The sequence below is a fragment of the Eublepharis macularius genome, chromosome 9, assembly GCF_028583425.1.
Source record: "Eublepharis macularius isolate TG4126 chromosome 9, MPM_Emac_v1.0, whole genome shotgun sequence".
Taxonomy (NCBI): domain Eukaryota; kingdom Metazoa; phylum Chordata; class Lepidosauria; order Squamata; family Eublepharidae; genus Eublepharis; species Eublepharis macularius.
The window spans coordinates 37,669,654-37,690,100 of record NC_072798.1 but is presented as its reverse complement, the minus strand read 5'-3'; the positions used below and the strand labels follow the sequence as shown (position 1 = coordinate 37,690,100).

General features: G+C 45.0%; 1 protein-coding gene across 1 annotated transcript; it reads left to right on the top strand.

Moving 5' to 3' along the window:
- The first annotated feature begins 449 nt into the window (after positions 1–449).
- On the top strand, positions 450–18,374 carry LOC129335459 (extracellular serine/threonine protein kinase FAM20C-like). The gene is made up of 10 exons (XM_054987997.1): positions 450–1,250; positions 4,203–4,378; positions 5,428–5,506; positions 7,873–7,965; positions 10,343–10,458; positions 10,729–10,909; positions 13,601–13,710; positions 15,723–15,804; positions 17,018–17,077; positions 17,979–18,374. The coding sequence occupies exons 1-10, from the start codon at positions 712–714 to the stop codon at positions 18,226–18,228; spliced, it is 1,686 nt and encodes a 561-aa protein (XP_054843972.1). The 5' UTR covers positions 450–711; the 3' UTR covers positions 18,229–18,374.
- Positions 18,375–20,447: the final 2,073 nt, after the last annotated feature.

Here is a 20,447-nt window from a genome sequence, read left to right as displayed (position 1 = left end):
ATTTTTATGTAGAGAAGAATGAAGATGGTAGTGGATAGTGAATGTATCCAAGAGTGAGTATTGTGTGCAGAAGAGGTAAAGGGAGAGATTAGGTGGGTGGACAAGTAATGGGCAGAGGAGTTCCTCAAGGGTTCGTCACCTGAGAAAAGTTTTAAATAGACTAAATGGCATTCACCCAGGGCTTTTTTTCAGGGGGAACACGGGGGAACGGAGTTCCAGCACCTCTTGAAAATACTCGGCAATAGTGCTTGAAAATAATATGATTTCAAAGAATCCCGTGTGTTTCTTCCTCATTTCCCTCTTGAGAGTTCTGCCACCTCTTTTCCCAGAAAAAAACCCCACATTCACCAATCCACTGTTGATTCAGAGTTTGACCTGTTCTTGTTACACTTGGCATCACCAGTTCTTCCCTTATCAACAGTGATAAATCAACCTGAAGCCTTCTTTCCTGCCACTTGTTTGCTTAAGAGTTCTATATGAAAGGAATCCTTTTGAATAGAAATAGGCTTACATGAGACTGAACATAATTTATTTGCACTGCTATGAATGATTGGAGCGTCTCTGTGGAGAATACTTTTAAAGCCTTATCATCTGCCTGGAAAACGTTTTCTCTTTTGGATTCTACTACTGGAATTCTAACTCCAGAAGACCTTTGATCTGTTGTTAGATGGGATCCTTCTAGCCTTTTTAGTGCAGCTATTGTCCACGCACATGGACCTTGCTACCACATTTTGTCTTGCTGATACTCGGGGCTCCAAGAGGATGTTACGCCACCTGCCTTCGGTGTTCCAAAGGAAGTTTAAAGTTGCTCTTTTCTTTCTTCTCCTTTTGGCTGTCCTGATACACATGGTCTTGGATTTAGCATTCTCTTCTGGCCATGGTTCCTGTGGCTGTAGCCCCCAAATAATGGATCCAATGGGCCTCCCACCACCAAATTCCATTTTAGCAGTCCAGAATAAGATGAACCTCAGGAATCTACAGGACTTTAGTGGTAGTAACGGCTCTCTAGAAAAAGGCTCTCACTTGCTGGAAGATATGCTGTATCCAGATGGCACAAACAAACAAGGTCACAGCTTCAAGCATCAAGAAGCCAAAGCAAAAACAGAGCAGGCAGGCAGGTCTAAGCTTGCTGCTCTGTTTGATCACCCTCTCTATAAGATTCCAACACCAAAGATTACGGAAAAGGACAAGCTGTTTGTTACCAACCCCAAGATTAAATTCACACTGAAAAGCAGTGAGAGCGATGACTGGTGAGAGACCATCTCTTTCTTCCAGGGACAGCGGTATAGCCTGCCACTGATGCACTTCAGGGTTGACCCTTAAATGTAATCCTGCCTAGGCTATGAAACAATATTAAATTCACCTCTTCCCCATATTAGAAGAGACAGATCCTTGGGACGGTGGGGACAGAACACCAGGTGACCAGACCTGAGATTATGTCTTGTCAACACACAACCTTATGCTCATTGGGCTGGGTTTTAATGCTTGTTTTTGGCCCATATTGCTTCTGGTGCTCTAATTGGTTGGTTTCTGACGTCTTTCTTTTGTCTCTCAAAGAGTGATTCTGAGGCATAGTATTATATAGATATCAAAAGCATGCTGGGTTGGCATTACTAAGGATATGTTAGGAGTGGCTCCCAGTATGGGAAGATGGCTGAACTGTACGCATAAAGAGTACTTTCCAGGGCATACTATGAACAGGCAATAGAAGTAAAAGCATGCCATGGATTCAAGGATACATACTTTATATGCAGACGTGCAAATCAGTGTTGGAATGCATGCCCTGTGTATATTCATCCTTAGGTTTTCATCCTCTGTGGTCTTGTGCAGATTAGATCTTTGCCTAACGTTCTAGTGAGCTGGGTTTGAGACCATTACTAAACTAAATGGATCATTAGGGCTGATCTGTCCTTTCTAAGTATAGATATATGGAGTTGCATATACTTAGTTGGACTGGTAGTGCATCTATATCGTCTAGACTTAGCAGTGACTCTCCAGAACCTAGGTAAAGGTTTTTCCCTAGCTTCTAAAGGTTGAAAGTATATGCTTTCCCACTGAGCAGTAAATGTTCCCTAAAATTTCAGAGGTATCATTGTCATGGCCCCTGGTAAAATGGGCCCCACAGGTACCTTTGTTGTGCCAAGAGGATGTGGAACTTTCTCAGCTAGCCCAGGATTCAAATTGCCTGGCCAAAAGGAGAAATTCAGTTCTTGTTCCATCTTCCCCAACAGAAATAAGAATCTTTTACTACTTGTTAAACTCTAGAAGCTTGTAAAGATAAGTCAGAGCAGCCTTAATGGAAGTTAAACCGTCTCTCTTTAAAGAGGCAAAGACTCTTCTTCAAATAAAGGCTTTTTCCTAGCCAAAATTCTTATTTAGAATGGATGGAATTAGGGTGTTTTTTTAAAAAATGTGTGCAGAATGGTGACAATAAAACATTCATTTCATAAAAAGGAAAAAATACTTGTACTGAAAGCCATCTGTTACAAAAAGGAAAAAGAAATCGTGATCAACCATGTTTACTGGAAAAAAGAAGAGAAAAATGCATTCATCTTTCTCTGGGTCTAAAACATTTCTGTGATGATCTTGAGAAGCAGAATAAGCTTAAGGTCAATAGATTTCACTTTTCATCTTCTTGTGTTGGTTCTGCCCAGCTTATGTTCTTGGAGCCATGTTTCTCTGTTTCCCCTAGCCTTGGAAAAACCAAAACAGACTTCACCTTCTCCTTCCCCTCTCCTCAAATATTTGAGGACACTCTCCTAGAATTCCTGGCATTCCCAACAAGACCTTTAAGGAGAGATCACTAGCCCCTTCTATGCACCTCAGATCCCCCCTCTTCTACCTTGTGAGAAGAAGTTCTAGACTGTGCTACTAACTGTAGTGTGCCTCCACTGAGGATGTGACTGACTTACTGGCAACTCAGAAACTGCAGTTCTAGCCTTTGTCTAGCTGTGAAAGCTAATATTTACTAGCCTTTTTGAGTTTTAGCAGAATGCACGTAAATAAAAATAAATAAAGCAAGATCTGATGAAGTAGGCTCCAGTCCACAAAGCCTTATGCTGGAATAAAAAACTATTAACATTTAAGGTGTCCCTTCTTAATTGTTTCTTTTCCAAAGTTTCCATCTTGCACAAGTTTCCTATGGGGTGACATGTCACTTCAACACATGGGCCACTGCCTTACAGAGGCTGGGCTTGATATTAGGCAATGTAGTGGCCACAGTTTGAGACATAAGCTCTACCTCTTGATAAAAGGACAGGAACACTCAGCTGCTAGTGCTTCCTTGCTGTGTTTTCAAATGGGGCCAGGCTGTCTTCCATGTACTGATCAAGGCAGGTAATGAATTCCCTCTGCCTTGAGCTTCTTGGATGTTAACAGGATGCTGCTGGCTGTGGACAGAGACTCTCTATCTCGGTAGTGACTTTCTAAGTCTATTAGGCTAGTCTGGCATCTCTATGTGACTATCAGTGCAGTCCTAAGCAGAGTTACTCCAGTCTAAGCCCATTGACTTCAATGGGCTTAGACTGGAGTAACTCTGTTTAGCAGAGTTACTCCAGTCTAAGCCCATTGACTTCAATGGGCTTAGACTGGAGTAACTCTGTTTAGGACTTCAATGGGCATAGACAGAAGTAACTCTGTTTAGGATTACACTGAAAATCACGACTGGTGTCATTAGCACCAAAGTATTACCACTGTAATTGATTGCTGAAGGTAAATGCAGGTTGTAATCAATGCTGTCACTATATCCAGAATCAACTGATCCCTCTCATTCTCATTGCCATTGCTTCCCTCTGCAGTTTCCAGTGGGCACACCACCTGCAGCGGTCCCAGCTCTTATGTGCGATTGTTTATAGCATATATGAGCCGTAGTCTCTGTTAGCATAAAAAGCAACATACAAGTGCCTCCTACTCATATGCCACCTGTGATTTAAGAAGATTTACCACCTCAAGTGTCTAAAGAAATGTGGTGATGCATATAAAGCAATACTAAGCAATGGGGTGGCCATAACTATAGCATCAGTGGCCACATGCAGGAGAAAATCTTGGGGGGAAAGATGAAAAGATCTGCAGTAACAAGGGGGTCTGGTCCACCAGACAGTTTAAGTTGTCACCGGATTGTTGACCTTTTGAAATGGGGAATGTATTTGTACGACACCAAGTACTACTGCTGTTGTGTGTGGTGGGGGGGTTTGAATCTGCAGGATCAGCAGCAGTAAGGCAGACACGGTCCTTCTAATAAGGCAAATGTCACCGGATACCTACCCTTCTTGGCTCCGATTTCACATAGGCATCAATCGCTATGAACTGTACTCCCGCCATGACCCCAATCGTCGTGTCTTACTAGAGGACTTGGCTGTGCATAAAATTGTCCGCTCAGGTACTGTGAACCACATTCTAATTCTGCCTTTACTCATCTTTGGCTCCTCCGTCCTCTCTCTTTGCCTCTTCTTTCTATCTCCCCTTTCTCCTTCCCCTTTTGGATTTCACTTTTTCTCATTCTGGGTTTGGAGCCTGGCTAGTGAAACTAGCTGGACGGAAGAATTGAGGGTGGATGGGGGGAGAGTCACTTTATTCCTGGATTTTTCCCACTTCTCACTGCTAACTCCTGAGGATTTGTATGATATTATGAATTCAAATTAAGAGAACCAGCTTTCCCCCCCAACTCCTAGCAGGGAGTAGTAACCGTTCAACCACACCGATGAGTTCTGATTTCTGTTAATTTCTGCATAGGCTTTGGCTTTATCTGCTTAATCCTCTATCCCAACTTAATCCTCCTTCCTAACTGTAACCATGCTTTAAACATGTAGAGTAGCATTTGCCCCCCCTTCTTCTCTCCCTCCCCAAAAGTATTGTAAAGGTAAAGAGAGAGCAGAGGGCTGCTGCTGAGAGTTGGGCAAATCCCACCCAGGGAGTTCTTCTGAGGTAGTGGACCTGGTGATCTGTAGGAATACTTCCTTCCCTTTGCTCCACTTGTACGCTGGAAAATAAAGAGTACACTGTAAAAAGGCCATAATTCTCAAGTGCCCTCCTCTCCAGAGGGAACTGGCTTGGGTAAGCACGAGCCCCCTGGAACTTCCTACTGCTTGAAGAAATGGGTCATGCATAACCGCATATAATCGGGCACCTGTATGTTTTATTCAGCAGGCAAATAGCAGCAGGAGGGGAAGGGAGCAATTGACTGCAAACATAGCATGGCAGGGGGAGAACACCATGACCTCATTATGTCTCCCCCTGCTGTTTTGTATCTTTTTTTAAAAAGCAGCAGGAGACCCATTTTCAGGTATCCCATCATCAGGTCTAGTTTGGCCTTTATAACTGTGAACTCCTTAGGGGGAGGAACCCGTTTTCCTTTCCTTTTCTGCCTATGTAAAGATGAGGTACATAGATGGTGCTGTTCTGAAAATACTTTTGATGATGTCATTTCAGTCCAGAAGACTGGAGGGACCCAACTGAAGGTGATCATGACCTTTCTTAATAAAGGCCAGGCCCTTTTCAAACCTATGAAGTGAGTAAAGCCAACACCTGTGACGTATTTGTACAAATGTTCTGAATTCAAGCTCCTTCCCGTACATTGAAATAATTTTTGAGGGACTCGCTTGGCAAATGGATAAGCTTGTAACATTCTTACTTTCTATGAGCTCACAATAATTTTTGTATAGAAATCTCTTTTATGCCCACCTTCACCAAAGGTTAAAAGCTGGGCATGAACTATAGGTTGTGTTTGCACAGACACGTGTGAAATGGCTGTATCAAAACTTCCTTGATGATAATCTCATCATTGGAAGGAGTAATACCTACTGTCTTGGTTTGTCCCCTCCCCTCCAACTACTGACTACTGTTGGTTGAAAGAGGATTTTCTCTTTGCCCTTGTTCTTGGCATCTACAGTACAGCACACTTCTAATGACAAGATTCCCCATGGAAAGCTATTGCATATGGTGAAAATGTGGTGGTGGTGGTGTATGTGGGGTTCTTTTATCTACGGACCAGGTGTACAGGGAGGAATTGCTTCACCGTTTCTGCAAGTTCTAATCTAGACTGATACTCCCTTCTACAGAAATACATCCTTTCAATAACAACCCTGTTTCAGGGTCTGCTGAATTCTTCTCCAGTCAATAGAAGATGGGAAGAAAGTCTCTTCCTGTCCTCCAGTGACGGCGATAGGATTACAGCTGATCACCTGAAGGGGAACAAAATATTCTTCTCCACTTTCACCTGCCCCCAGTCATGTGACCTGTTACAGTGAACAGACAGAGGCAACCTGTTGCTTTACCAGTGTGTTGGGCAGACTCATCTGGGCTGCTCTCAGAGCACTGGAAAGTAGACTGTCTTGCTTTTTGGGCTTTAGTAGTATTTTGATCGGCAGCAACCAGCAGGGAAAGCCTTTTATGGCATGGAGATCACCTGCTCATTGCTACAGATCCAAACACTGTTAAAAGCACAATTACAGAGAGGCTTCAAAAAGTTGGCAGCCCTAATTCTCATAGCAATTGAGAGGTCAAAATCTTAGCAGCCAGCACAACACTTTTGCTAAAAGAAAGAAAAAATATTTCCAGTTCTTAAACACAACCCATCAGTTTTCCAACCACATAAATATCCTGGCTGCTAGGATTTGCTTAATCCTGACATAGCAATGGCTGGAATCTAGTTTGTCCCCCAACAATAAGGGGTCTTGCAACTTGCGACAGGTGTGCAATTTCTTACTGTCCAGACTAATTACTGCCATTTGTAGGGTAACTACTTCCCCATGATAGAGATTTCCTAGAATTGTGTGGGTTTTCACACATTCATCTAATAGTATTTTAACACTGATCTAATCTCAGATACATACAGATACTACTGTAGTGTTATCACCTTAGATCAGTTTCAGCCTTAGGCCCTGGCGTCAATGGCAAAGGCCACCCATGTTGGTGCATGTTTTCAAGGGAAAGGTGCGACCTCTGGTGGTGAAAGATTTAAACTTTGTAAGTATGTATTTATTTAGTACATTTTTACCCAACCCTTCAAGCGTTTCAGGGCAGCATACATCATTCTCCCTGCCTCCATTTTGTCCTTACAACAAATCTGGGAAAGGGTTAGGCTGAAGAGAATGACCAACCCAGTTCAGTCCAAGTTGGAGGAGTTTGACCCTTGGTCTCCCCAGGCATAGTCCAACACTCTGAACTTTATATTGGACTCGTCCTGTGCTATGATAATTAGTGGATCATTTGGGGCCAAACCAGATGAGATACTGGGAGACCATGAACTGATCTCACTATTATTTAAAATAAAATTGAAATAGCAGCTGTGCAGGGGGAGAGGGGTTTTAACCATCCTCCCCCGGCCCCTGAAATTTCACCAGTTGAAACTTAAAATCCTTTCATTCAAGCATCTGCCAACATCATCGGTTTAAAAAAGAAACCCAAATATTATGCTAAACCGCATAACTAAGGAAGCTTTGTGTGGATTAGTACAATGTCTAAACTGACAAACCATGGTCCCCAATTGATTGGCAAGCGAGAATCAAAAAGTATGGTGTGAGATGGGATTGTGCTATGATTTGGTCTGATGTTTGAACTGATAAACCATGGTTGCAGTTTTTGCTCTGCTTCCAGTACTCACTATACCTGGAGATGGGAGTGTTTTGCACGTGAAAGCAGAAAAATGGTTCTAAGCCATGGTTGTCTGCTTCAATACTATGATTTGGATACTAAACAATGACAGCTGCAAATCTTGATTTGGTGTGATGTCATCATTATTGGTTGAGTTTTGCCAGCTTTGAACCAGTTTGCAAGTATAGCCAGGACTGGGGTGGGGTGACTATAATCACTAGACAAAAAAGAAGTCAGGGCTTGAACTGAGGCCCTTTGCATGCTTTCTCTTTCCACTCCCAGGCAAACCCGAGACCAGGAGACTTCAGAAGATTTCTTTTATTTCTCAGACTTCGAACGACACAATGCGGAAATAGCAGCCTTTCACCTAGACAGGTGAGTCTGGGCCCAGCACCCTTGCTCAAATACAGAGCTTCATAGTGGAGGGTGCAGCTGAAAGTTTAACTGTGCCAGATCAGTGCAACAGACTTGGCTAGCCTGAGATTCTGCCACTGGAATGGACAAAGATCCATCTGATTTAGCTTGTTAGGGCCTAGCCAAGACTGTGGGTGGCTGTATCCGACTCTAGTCCAGCAGGGTCTGATCTCCAGCTCAGGGTCCTTAAGGTCAGAGACTGGAAGTAGAAGGTGATGGAATAGGTGACTCAGCATGCCTTCAACATTGGGGGGCACTTAGGGTTGCCTGCTCCAAGTTGGGAAATTTCCGGAGATCTGGGAGGTGAAACCTGGGGAAAGTGGGATTTGGGGTAGGGAAAGGACCTTGGCATGGCATAATTCCATAGAGTTCACCCCCCTCAAAAAAGTCATTTTCTCCAGGCGAACTGATCTCTGTGGCTTGGAGACCAGTTGTAATCCCGAGAGATCTCCAGCCACTACCTGGAGGCTGGCAACCCTAGGGGCACTACACATCTAACTCTCTTAATAATGAGCTGCTTCTCTTTGTCTAAGGGGGGGGGGACGCCTCCTGACTCCGCCTCTGTCTCTGTGTCTCTTGGGAGATTTCTTCTTCTTGGCTCATGGCCTTCCAAAGGGGAAGAATGTATTTCTCAGAGCTCCTGCCATGAAGGCCTCATCCACAGACCCATCTGCAGCCTCGCCACCGGACTATTCTGGCTGTGGTATTTATAGGGAAAGTGACTCTTTAGATTAGAACTTTTTCTTTCCATTTCAAGATATTGCCATGAATAGAATCTACTTCAATATATTGTAAGGGGGCAGCATACTTTCTCATTCCACTTGCTCTTACCTCTATCTTATTGCCACCCCATCCTTGCCTGACGCCTAGGGGTGCCATTCTCCCACCCAGAGTGAGAGATTACCCTTCCCCCTCACGCTCACTTACTTGTCTGGTGGGGAGGGGTGCCCCCCTGGGCGGTGCAGTGCCCCCCTGGGCAGCGCGGCATGCTCCCTCACCCACAGCAGCCCAAATCACGCCCTGCAGTGGGTCCATTTCGAGCCGAGTCGTGCCCCTTGGTGAGTGCAGGAGCACCCTTTGACCTGCGAGGCTGCCCTTTGTCCTGCGTGATGACGTCACTTTCGGGAAGCGATGTCATCATGCAAGCTGGGAGCTTGGGCACGCTGTATGTGCGCACAAAGAAAGAATCCAGGGACACAGCAGGGTAAGTGCCAGGCTCCCAATCTCCCACCAGGGGAGTCAAGAGACCTGGCAACCCTACTGAAGCCAAAAGAGCTAAGGCTTCTCCTCCCCTCTTCCCCAAACTGCTAAAACCAGCACAACAAGCCAGGTGTGCCTTATGGAGCTTTCAATGCTCTCACACCATTGCCAGGCACCCAAAATGATATCCAAACTCCTGTGAAAGAGTGAAATTTGAGAGAGTTCAGAAAACTTGCACGGACATAAATGGTTTGACATGTTGATTTTACAAAGCCTTGGAGGAAGCAAAGAAAATGTTAGCTTTTCTGGCTCCTAGAGTGGAGATAGTGGCAGCAAATTAAGGGCAGGGGAGGGCAATGAGATGGTGGGTGGCACTGTGGGTGGCAGTGCCTCCAGCAATAAAATGCCTAGAGACACCACTAAGCCCAGCCAGTCCAGAAGCTTCGTCTTGGCGGCCACTTGTAGAGGCTAACATCACACATGCTATTCCTTCCTGTGCATGTCTGAAGATGGCTCAATAGGCTCAGAACCAGGTCCTTGATAATCCTGGAAACAGTGTTCTAAATCTTGTAGTAGGCAGCCAATAGATGTATGCAGGGCCGAATCGACAGAGGGGTAGTCTGCCCCCGGCGCCGCCAAAGAGGGGGTGCTGGGCACAGCTGCCAGCCCTGGGAGCGCACAGACGGCAGGACAGGGGCAAGTGAAAGCCAGCATGGGTGGCTGGGAGGCCATCCGCGCCATTCGCCTGCCCCGCAGGACAGGGGCGTGCGGCAAGCTGGCTGCCTCGTCCTGCATGGCAGGCAAATGGCACAGGCGGCCTCCCAGCTACTCGTGCTGCTGCCGCCAGCTCTGCAGCGTGCTGCGACAGCCGGCTTGCCGCAGGGTGGCACGCGCCACCCTGCATGATGCCATCACGGAAGTGATGTCATCACGCAGCGCCGGGAGCGCATGCGCGTTGTGCGCACCCACAAGTGGCCAGTCTTCGGTTGCCCTGGGTACTGGCAACCGTAGATCCAGCCCTGGATGTATGAGGTGCAGAAAAGGTAGCTATTTTCATCTGACTGCATGCCTTGCAACCATGAGAACAGGATTTGTTTGAGTTGAGGATTTGTTTGAGTTGCTGTTCTTTTCTGGATAGGATCCTGGATTTCCGAAGAATTCCCCCAGTTTCTGGCCGTAGGGTGAATATCACCAAGGAAATCCGTGACATCACAACTGACAGGAAACTGTTGAAGACATTTTTCATCTCCCCAGGTGAATATTTTTCCAGCAGTCCATCCTGCACAAGATGAACTTATTTGGACCATTGTAGAAACGGACCTATGAAGCCAAACTGCATCCCTATTAGCCTTGTCTTTGAACGAATAGATGTAACTATGCTGGAAATACTAAATTTTCACCTGCTAGGATGTTGTTAGAATCCATAAAATTGATAGTGGTATCATCACATGTCTGGGTTTGTTGGCATTGAGTTTCCCTGACTTTTGCTTCCCTCCATTTTATTTTTCTTCTGGGTCATCTCAGCTGGCAATGTGTGCTTCTTCGGCAAGTGCTCCTACTATTGCTCCACTGAACATGCTTTGTGTGGCAAACCTGACCTGCTTGAGGGCTCCATGGCGGCCCTTCTGCCTGATGAGGAACTGGCTAAACGGCGTTCATGGAGAAGTCCCTGGAGGCGTTCTTACTCCAGAAGCAAGAAAGCGGAGTATGTTGCTAAAAAAAGACCAAAAAACCCCATCCCAAGATGGTTCTAGATAAGTGGGGTCAAGGAAGAGAAAGCTGAGGAGGCAGTCTTGCCAGAGTGTGGCAAAGTGTTACATGGGCCCAGGGCTTTTTTTCAGCCAGAACGCAGTGGAACGGAGTTCCAGCACCTCTTGAAAATGGTCACATGGCTGGTGGCCCCGCCCCCTGATCTCCAGACAGGGGAGTTTAGATCACCCTCCACAGAGGGCGATCTAAACTCCCCTCTGTCTGGAGATCAGGGGGCGGGGCCACCAGCCACGTGACCATTTTCACTGAGAGTGATGTAAACTTAAAAAACTCCCCTCCTTGTTCCAGCTGATTCAAAGTGACGTCCCTGCACGGTCCTGGAAACGTGTGCACACTTTGTGTGTGCACATGTGGTACCAGGGGCACCACCTGCCGCCAGGAGTTGCCTCCTGTGCTGGCAACCCACTGAGTTCCACCACCTCTTTTCCCAGAAAAAAGCCCGGCATGGGCCAACCCAAAACATTGAAGAGGCTTTCCCCCAGTCTTCTAGTATGGCTCCACAATCAATCACCTCATGTCTTCAGTAGCCATCTTATCTTACCTTTTCACCACTGTTTCCAAGCTTATGGATGCCGAGAGGGTTGTGTACTGGAAAACAGCAATGGTAGTGAAGGGCACCTATCAGCAGACTGTTCATTGTCTGTTAGATGGTGAGCATTGGAGAGTTCAATGTGAGCATTATGTACGAGAGTATATATAAGCCATCTCTAGATCCCATGAGTTAGTTTAACTATCAGCCAGATACAGATCTCCTCCTTTGGGGCCAGGCACTGGAATGGGTGGCCCTAATCTAATAATCTAACAACCATTCCTGGATAAACCTGATTTGGGAGACTTATTTAAATTGGGCTTCAGGCCCACATTTGGTTGCTAACTGATTACTGTTATTGAGAGAGAGCTTGTGTGTGCTAGTGATGGTGTTTGTATTTTTCTGAATCTGTCAGATGCTTTTGATACCAACAACTAGGGGATCCCTCTGGGTTGTATTTTGAAATGGCAGGCACTGTTTCTTGGTGGTTCCATTCCTGCTTGAAAGAGAGGTCCAGAAAGTGATGCTGTAGGACTTCAGATCTATTGCTTGGCAGAGATCTATTGTGTCCTCCATGTTGTTTCATCATTACATGGAAATGCTGTCTGAGTTTATCAAGGGATGCTGATGACACCCGGGTCTTCTGCTTTTCTTCTGATTGGGCAGAAGATGTACCAAAGAGGGGCTTAGAGGTGGTATAATGGGCTGGATGGGTGTGTATAAACTGGCACCCAATCCAGACAAGAAAGAAAAGCTTTAGTTGGGATTCTCCAGATCAGGATGATGGATTATCACTTATTTTGAATAGGATAGTATGCCCTCTGAAGAATTGGATTTAAAATTGCTTTTAGATCCATTAATGGATGCTTGAGTGTCATCCATGGTTCAAAGCCCATGGGGGTGCTGTCTTCCAGAAACTTAAACTAACAGAAAGACTATGGCAAGGGTGTTAACAAGGTCATGCTGCACTGGCCATAGTATCCCTTTTAAAAAAAAAATAAACAAAACTGCATTTGTTGCCAGAATTCAGACGTGTAGATGTTGACCGGCAAAGTGTTCTATTTTATCTGGCTCCAGGGAATCTAAAGGACCATCTCCTCCTGTATGAACCTGCTCATAGCTCCTTGCCTTCTGAGGTCAGGGAGGTGGTGACCAAGGTTTAGGCTTTCTCAGTAGTGGCACGACATCTGCGGCATGCTCTCCCACTTCCATTTTGCCTGGTGCTTTTTGTATTGGTGCTTCTATAAATCTTACTCTGCTTCCTAAAATTCTCATTTCAGAGACTTGCCTTAACAGACCTCCGAAAGTTCCTTTCCCCAGAAAACTTACATTCTCTCATTTCGTTCCCTCTCCTGGTAGAATCCCTGTGGGGGAAGCTAGGGAGAAGAGAGAGAGAGAGAATGGGAGCAGGCAAGCAAGGAGGTCACCAGACACATTTTCCTGTTGCTTGGTTAGAAGTATCCTGCTCATCTGGGGCCTTCCATGGCAAATAATAAGAATCTGCTGTTTCATGTGTTTAGGTTGTATTGATTTAATTGGTGGTTGCAGCCATTTTAATCATTGTTAGCCTGTGTTGTCGGCCATCTTGCTGGCCTAGTGTGATGGAAAGGTGAGATAGAATTCTATTTGTAAAATATCTATATAAAATGTGGCCTGGACAATGTATCCACTGGTTGGGGACAGAATGATGTACCTAGGGCAGTGGTCTTCAACCCATGGTGAGTTCTTCCTGGGCTGCCATTTATTGTGACTTTTTGAAGGGTCTGCAAAAGCTCTTCCTCCTTGCCTTCTCTGTTCCCCTGGCCAGGCCACTCTTACTTCACCAGTCAGTCTTCCAGTGTTCCGCAGGTACAGAGCCCCCTCCCCACCAGTGAACTCATCACTCTGACCTATCCTTTCCCTTTCACATGACTTTGATGTCCTACAATAGCTGCTCAGTAGAAGGTCCACTTGGGCATTAAAGGTAGGCCCTGAGTATGGAAGAGTTGAAGGCCAGTGATATAAGGGGATATCAAGGGGCTAAAAGGAAATGCACAGAGAGTGAAAACAATCATGTGCTGTTTATATTAATAATGCTTAATAATGATGTCTTCTAAGGTGGGAGCTGAACCAAAATTACTGCACTCAGGTACGACAGACACCACCATACAACCGGAATTCCCGCCTTCTCAGCCTCATTGATATGACTGTACTTGACTTCCTCATGGGTGAGCATGCGTACCTTTTCCTGAAGGATGCACAGCATCTTTCCTGATATTTTTGACTGGTACTTCCCCGTCCTTTGCCAGTCCAAATTCTTTAGCTCAGCTTGTAACTGAAAACACTTGGTTCTATCATGGTTCTCTTTAGAACACACAACTCAGCGTTTGAGAGTTGTGGCCCAGCTTAATTTTGCACATAAGCATCTGTATGCTTCTCTAGACTACGGCTGTATCATGTTAATATACGTAACTATATACAACTACAGCCCACATTGTCTCTCTCTTACTTTTTGTTCTCATCTTTCTTTTGATGTGGTTTATTCTCTGGCATGCTCAGCCCATGGGACTGCGTTGTTGCACCTTTCTCAATCAATTTTCACACATCAGATGCAGCAGATTGCTCCCTCTGAAAACATGTCACAATAAACCAATTAAGGTCTTTCCTGGAGTTATTTTCTTTGTGTGCATTTTGAAAGAGCATCTGAGGGTGTAGGAATAAAATGGCTGATTCGGTGAGCCACTTAGAAGCACGTCAAAAGAGAGGGGCGAGTGTTGTGCTTCTCCTGAAACATGCAAAGTGAGATCTGCAAAGAGATCTGTGAACACCATGGATCATCTGTGGCTCTAGCTGGTGACTGAGGCATACAGAAAGTATTATTAATCAAGTGTTGTTCGCTGCATTCTTTTAAGTTTTTCTTCAGCTTATATAAAATCCCCACTGCGTGTTGGATCATCTATCTCTGTCTAAGGAGTCATTAAAATTTCCTCATGCCGTTCAGCTTATCTTTGGAGCACATTTGTGAGAAATGTGACAACCTTCCTTTCTTTTTGAAAATCAGTTGTGGCCATGCAGGGACCCTGACTATGCGTCACACAGGTAGATGCAAATCCCAGGCAGCCATTCTCAGCATGCAAAGCAGCTTCTATGGGAGGCAAGCAGTGACACGGTAGCAGGGAAGAGTGCTGAATGTATGTTTGGACCTCTGTGTGGGGGGGGGGGAGAGGGGAGCTGCATGGAAGGATGGCTGTTGGCAAAAGGGTTCAGTATTCTTCCTGCTTATCCACTCCAAACTGCTCCCATGCTGTTTTCCCCAAGAAGACTCTTTTGGGAGTTGGTTAAACACGTTTGTCTGTAGAATAAGCTGAATCCTAATAGTGTTTTTAGCAATGTGTTGAAGCTATGCTGATTTCAGATTGCATCATATTAGTTATTTTAATTGGCTTGTTTTGTTACTTATTGGAAGAAGGCAGGTTATCTCACTTTTATGTAATGCTGTAAGATTTATGGCAATCCAGTTTTGCAGGTTATCGTCAGGCAATCTTTACTATGGGCCACAAAGCAGAAAAAACAATGTTCTTTGATTAAAAAACAAAATAATATCTCTACACGCATCATACAACCTAGTACATCTGACAATTTAAGAGTCAGAATCTGAGTAAATTATACAGAAGACATTATCTCAGGCTGTTTTTTTCATTGCAGGCTTAGAGGACAGAAGCGCAGCTTCTTGTGCAGTAATTCTTTTTCATGTTATAATAAAAGTGCCCCCTCAGTCATGGTTGTTTTCTGTTTCCTAGCCAGCACTCACCTTTTGTATGTTTTCTTTCACATTTCCAAGCTGCTTTCCTATAAGTGTATGCAGGATGTAAGCAGGGAAAATAATATGAAGCAGCCCTAATTTTCTTCTTGTCTTATGGCTACACTGCTCTCTACTGGGAACACTGCAGTAGTGCATCAACACATCTCCCCTTTTTTGGCTTTACTTTGCCTGCATTCCACACTGAATAAAAGTAAATAATTCTGTCTCTAAAACTAAAAACCAGTGAATTCACATTCCCACCCCTTCACAACTGTGAATAAGAAAATTTTGTGTGTAGCGCATCAGATTCTTGAGATCTCATGACATAGTGTTTCTTATTTTTTTTATTATTTTATCAGTGCCATATCATGTTGCAGGTGGCATTCTCTTGTTTTTCTCAGTCCTTGTCCTCTTCTATCGGTCTTGTCTCCATCTCAGGGAACATGGATCGCCACCATTATGAGACTTTTGAAAAATTCGGTAACGAAACCTTTCTGCTTCATCTGGACAATGGCCGTGGGTAAGCTCATAATATATTGTCCGGCAGGGTTCTGAGCTCTGTCCTTGTATCATCTGTATCTTTGAAGAAATGGTTAAATTACTCCCTTTCAAACTGTAACCTCGGACATGCTTCTGTTCTTGGACTGGACTGAACCAAATGTAGGTTTTATAGGGCAGAGCTTTGGAAAAAGGGAAGTACAGGATTCAGAATGACCTCACAATGGCTCCATTAGACTTCTTTTAGGTCTCCGCACTCCCAACAGCAATGACTTCAGAGTAACAGAGAGTGCTTGATGGATGGTAATTATGCCAGAGCTGTATGGCTCTCTCCCTTATTTAAGAAAGGAACACATTGTTTTTTCACACAGCAGCAATCTCCTCATAGGCTCCCCACATTTCCTCCTTTTGCCTAGGGGGTGTGCCCAGTGTTATGTCACTACAAGCTTTCTGCAAATTGCAGAATGTGATATTGTGCAATGTTCTCAGAATTATCTTTTAAAAGAACAATTTTCTATACTATGTGATTAAGGGAGGAGGGGGTCCTTTAAAATGCACAATTTCTGCTAATTCTTCAGTATGTAGAGGCGAACATCCTGTTGTCTGTATCTTGTCTCAATCCACATTCTCAATTCTTCCCCATGATGCCTTGCCCACTAATCCCTTCCTGATATATCTGTAGGCGCGGTTGGCAGTTGGCGAAGAACTAGCACAGGACGACTGTAGAGGACTCAGCCAGTTTGGTGTAGTAGTTAAGAGCAGAAGGACTCTAATCTAGAGAACCAGGTTTGATTCCTGACTCTTCCACTTGAAGCCAGCTGGGTGTCCTTGAGTCAGTCACAGCTCTCTCGGAGCTCTCTCAGCCCCACCCCCTCACAGGATGATTGTCGTGAGGATAATAACAACACACTTAAATCACTCTGAGTGGGCATTAAGTTGTCCTGAAGGGTGCTATATAAATTGAATGTTGTTTTTGTTGTTATTACCTGCTTCATTCCTTTCTCTACACCACACCAGACAGTATCCACCTAAATTTCTACAAAGGAACCTCAACGTTGCAATAGGAAAATATATCCAACACTATGTGAATGAGCCTAATTTATATATTTCAAATGTAAAATTAGGGCTTTTAAATCACAGAATATGCTCTTTAAAAAGCAAGTTAACAATGTTTTGGCATAAAATATTAGCCTCATCTGAAAAGTAGACAGAGTTATATATTTTTTTCTTCTCAGGTTTGGGAGACACTCGCATGACGAAATGTCCATTCTGGCTCCTCTCCAGCAGTGCTGCATGTAAGGATTCTTTCTCCCACTCTCTGTTTTTGCTCTGTCTTGCGAGGAAGGTTTATCTTTTGGGATCAAGATAGGCCATCCGCCAGTGGAACAAGGCTTTTGTTGTGCCAAACTCAGATATTCTCATAAAGGGGAGAGAGACCTCTCAGTAGTAACCCAAGAGGTTAGTAAATTCTGAGTGCTGTGAGATTGATGCAATCTCTAGTCCTGCCTTGGTTCATCTTGTTGCAAATGCACAGGACACTATAGGTTGCAATCGTCACTCAGCAACTGGGTTGCATCCCAGTATCTCCTTTCCAGAGTATCGGTGCAGGGAGATGGTTCACGCAGGGGATAACACTGAGTCCAGCCTTTCCTTTTCCCAAAGTCTAATGATGCAGCTGTTTCATTTTTGGTTTCTTAACTTTTGGATGCTCTGTGGAATCCTCAGTGCGATGCTTCTTGTTCACCTCTCCTCCGGGCACATTGTGGCAACTGTGTAGGTTAATCTGGAGGTATACGCAGTTGGACTTGATGGCTGTCTGTGCCCTCCCAACTCTATTCAGCTACTTTCTCTCTTCCCTACCTTCAAGCGGCAGGCAGATTCGTGCATTTGCAGTTAAAATACCAAACCTATATTTTATCCGAAGTACCAAATTAGCTAAGGTTGGCGCAGCTCAGCAGAAAATTGGATGATGTGTTTTTCCAAGACTCCTATAATGTTAAACCATTATTCTTAGCTTACCAGTGATTCTTGGGAAACATGATTTGTCAGCACTCGATGTTCTGTCCCTATCCACTTCCACTGCTGTCCCAAATAGGTTCTTACAACTACTATACTTATATTAATAGAATTATTGAACATGATGATGGAATGGGTTTCTTTTAATGCCTGCTTGGGGATTTTTCTTCATGGGTCTAGTATAAAAAAGACAACATACTTGCGGCTGCAGCTGCTTGCCACAGAGCCATACCGCCTGAGTGATGTTATGCGTGAGTCGTTGGCCACTGATCGCCTGTCACCTATCTTGTTCGAGCCCCACCTGAAAGCGTTGGACCGGCGGCTCCAAAAGGTGTTGGACATGGTGGAGAGATGTATGAAGAAAGGACACGACCAAGAAGTGCTGTTAGAGGACCAAGAAGGACAACAGGATGTGACCTCAGAGAAATGAGAAAAGAGGAGCGTGGCATAACGGGGTTGGACAACCTGCATTTTAGAACACACCCCTCAATTCTACTTCTGCAGCCAGGGTCCACATCAGCATACCCTGTGATGGAGCAGCTGCCAAAGCTCAGGGCTGCTGACCCCCCCCCCCCCCCAGAAGACTCCCTTGTTAGCACTCCACCACCTGTGCTCCCAGCTGCACACACAGCCAGTTCCACTGGAGAAAGGCTGTAGACAGCTGCAAGCATGGGTGGTGGGATGGCTTGTGAGCAGGATGGAGGCAAGCAGGTGGGAGGCATGCGGGCAGGTAGGATTGAAGGAAAGCGCGAGCAGGTGATCTGGTGAGCAGAGGAGGGTTAGGGGTCCTGTGAACTCTCTGCCCTAGGGCCTCCAAAACCTAAAACTTGCTCTGCCTGCATCCAGTGGCCTTGCTGTGGAAAAGTCTCTGGTCATGCTGTGCTTCTACAAGACATAGGTTAGTGAGGAATCCTGTAACAGAAAGGCATGAAATCCATCAGGGAAAGAGGAGGGGGGGCAGAAATAGGAACAAAAGAATTAACTATAAATAACACAATTGGGCACTTGGTGTAAATGTGGAAGAAAGAGTTGCTAGCATCCGTCTCTTGAAGAGTGCCAAGACTTACAGCGAAAGCCTTGTGAAGCATGATGAGCAAGGAATAGTTTTGAGAGTAAAGGTAGCCTAACAGTTAAAGTACTGCCCTAGAAAATATCTCTGTTCAGCTTCTACCCTGTTGTAAAATTTCTTTAATTTCTAAACAATTGTAGGGGAGGAAAATGCTCCTCCTGTAGTTTGGAGAGCTGTTTACACAATCAGGATGGAGCAGAAATACACACACACACCACTGCTTTTCTGGGATTGTCACTGGGTCTGGATAGGAGCTGTTCCACTAGATAGAACTTCTGTTCACAATAGTAACTTTATCTGGGGATGAAAGAGAAGTGTGAAAACAGCTCTGGATCTTTCAGTCATTGCTGACCCTCTCGCAATTTACCTTGGTTCTCGATTCACCCCTTCAGCCTCTTACTTGCACCCATGTAGAAGGGGGGGGGGGTTAGGTCAAACTACTGCTTGTATGAACAAGGTTTTGATCTCTATCAGACTCACTTACCTGCACTTAAGGTTAAGGGTGAGAAAGAAATAATATTGTGGGGACTGCAAATTACAGCAAAGAAACAGCACTGCCACTGTCTCTTTTGATAAAGATGTAAGATGAGCATGGATCCTAGAATGTGGGACTCAGAGATATACTGCCTTCGAACATGAAAGTTTTGTTTAACTCTCATGGCCAGTAGCCATGGATCCGTCTTCTATACATTTGTCTCATCCTTTGATGGTGCTGGCCATTGCCTCATCTTGCATTAGTGAATTCCGTAAGTTAATTATGCATTACGTGCCACGTTCCTTCCTGCTGTGAATTTATGCCATCTCCAACAAATGGCTCTCTTTCTTTTCCTCTTGCTGTGGCTGAGATGGGGATGGGGGATGCTGCCGGTGGATTGTTGCCTGCAGCAATCTTACTGCCTTCCTAACGTTTCAAACTGAAAGCTTACTAATACTGAAAACTCCCAACAAATGAGCTGTCCTGATTGTAAACTTTTCAATAATTGGTGCCAGGGAGGGGGAGGGGGGAGAAAATGGCTATACAGCCCATTGAGTAAAAATATAGTATTTATTTCTTTGGGACACTCACCTTGTCTTGAATTTTGATAGATTATATATCCATGCCATTAGAGGGCAGCTGCCATTAAAAGCCCTGCATAACTGATATATTTCTCACTGCCTTTTAGCTTCACGTGTCTGGGCCTCCTCTTAGAGGGCCCAATTCTGTACTTCAGCTGCAACAGTGCTTAAGGTTGGAACTGCAGCTGCAGAAGTGTGTGTGTGGGGGGGGGAGACGGGGGGGGGAGTCAAGGCTCTGCTGTACCCCAGGAGAGCAAGTGGCACCGTGAGCCTCCAGTGTCCTTGACACCAGTGGGACCTGTCAGCAATGGCTGCAACACCATATTGTCTGTTCTGACTGGTCACCTCTCTTTGGGCTCCCAAATTGGAGAAAGTTCCATCCAACATTGCTACCTAGCTGGAGATGCCTGGGCTTGAACCGGCACCTTCTGCATACAAAGTGTGAAAGAGACTTGGCTGATTGAGGTCTCCCAAGCCTTAGAAATACCCTAGAGAAGGAAGTAGCCAAGCCCGTCTTGTCTGCT

Bases quoted from the DNA above. Each gene is read 5' to 3' on its own strand.
- LOC129335459 (XM_054987997.1), top strand. From the start codon at position 712: ATGGACCTTGCTACCACATTTTGTCTTGCTGATACTCGGGGCTCCAAG. The intron at 7,966-10,342 runs GTGAGTCTGGGC...TTTTCTGGATAG, and splicing joins GCAGCCTTTCACCTAGACAG to GATCCTGGATTTCCGAAGAA. The intron at 10,459-10,728 runs GTGAATATTTTT...GGGTCATCTCAG, and splicing joins GACATTTTTCATCTCCCCAG to CTGGCAATGTGTGCTTCTTC.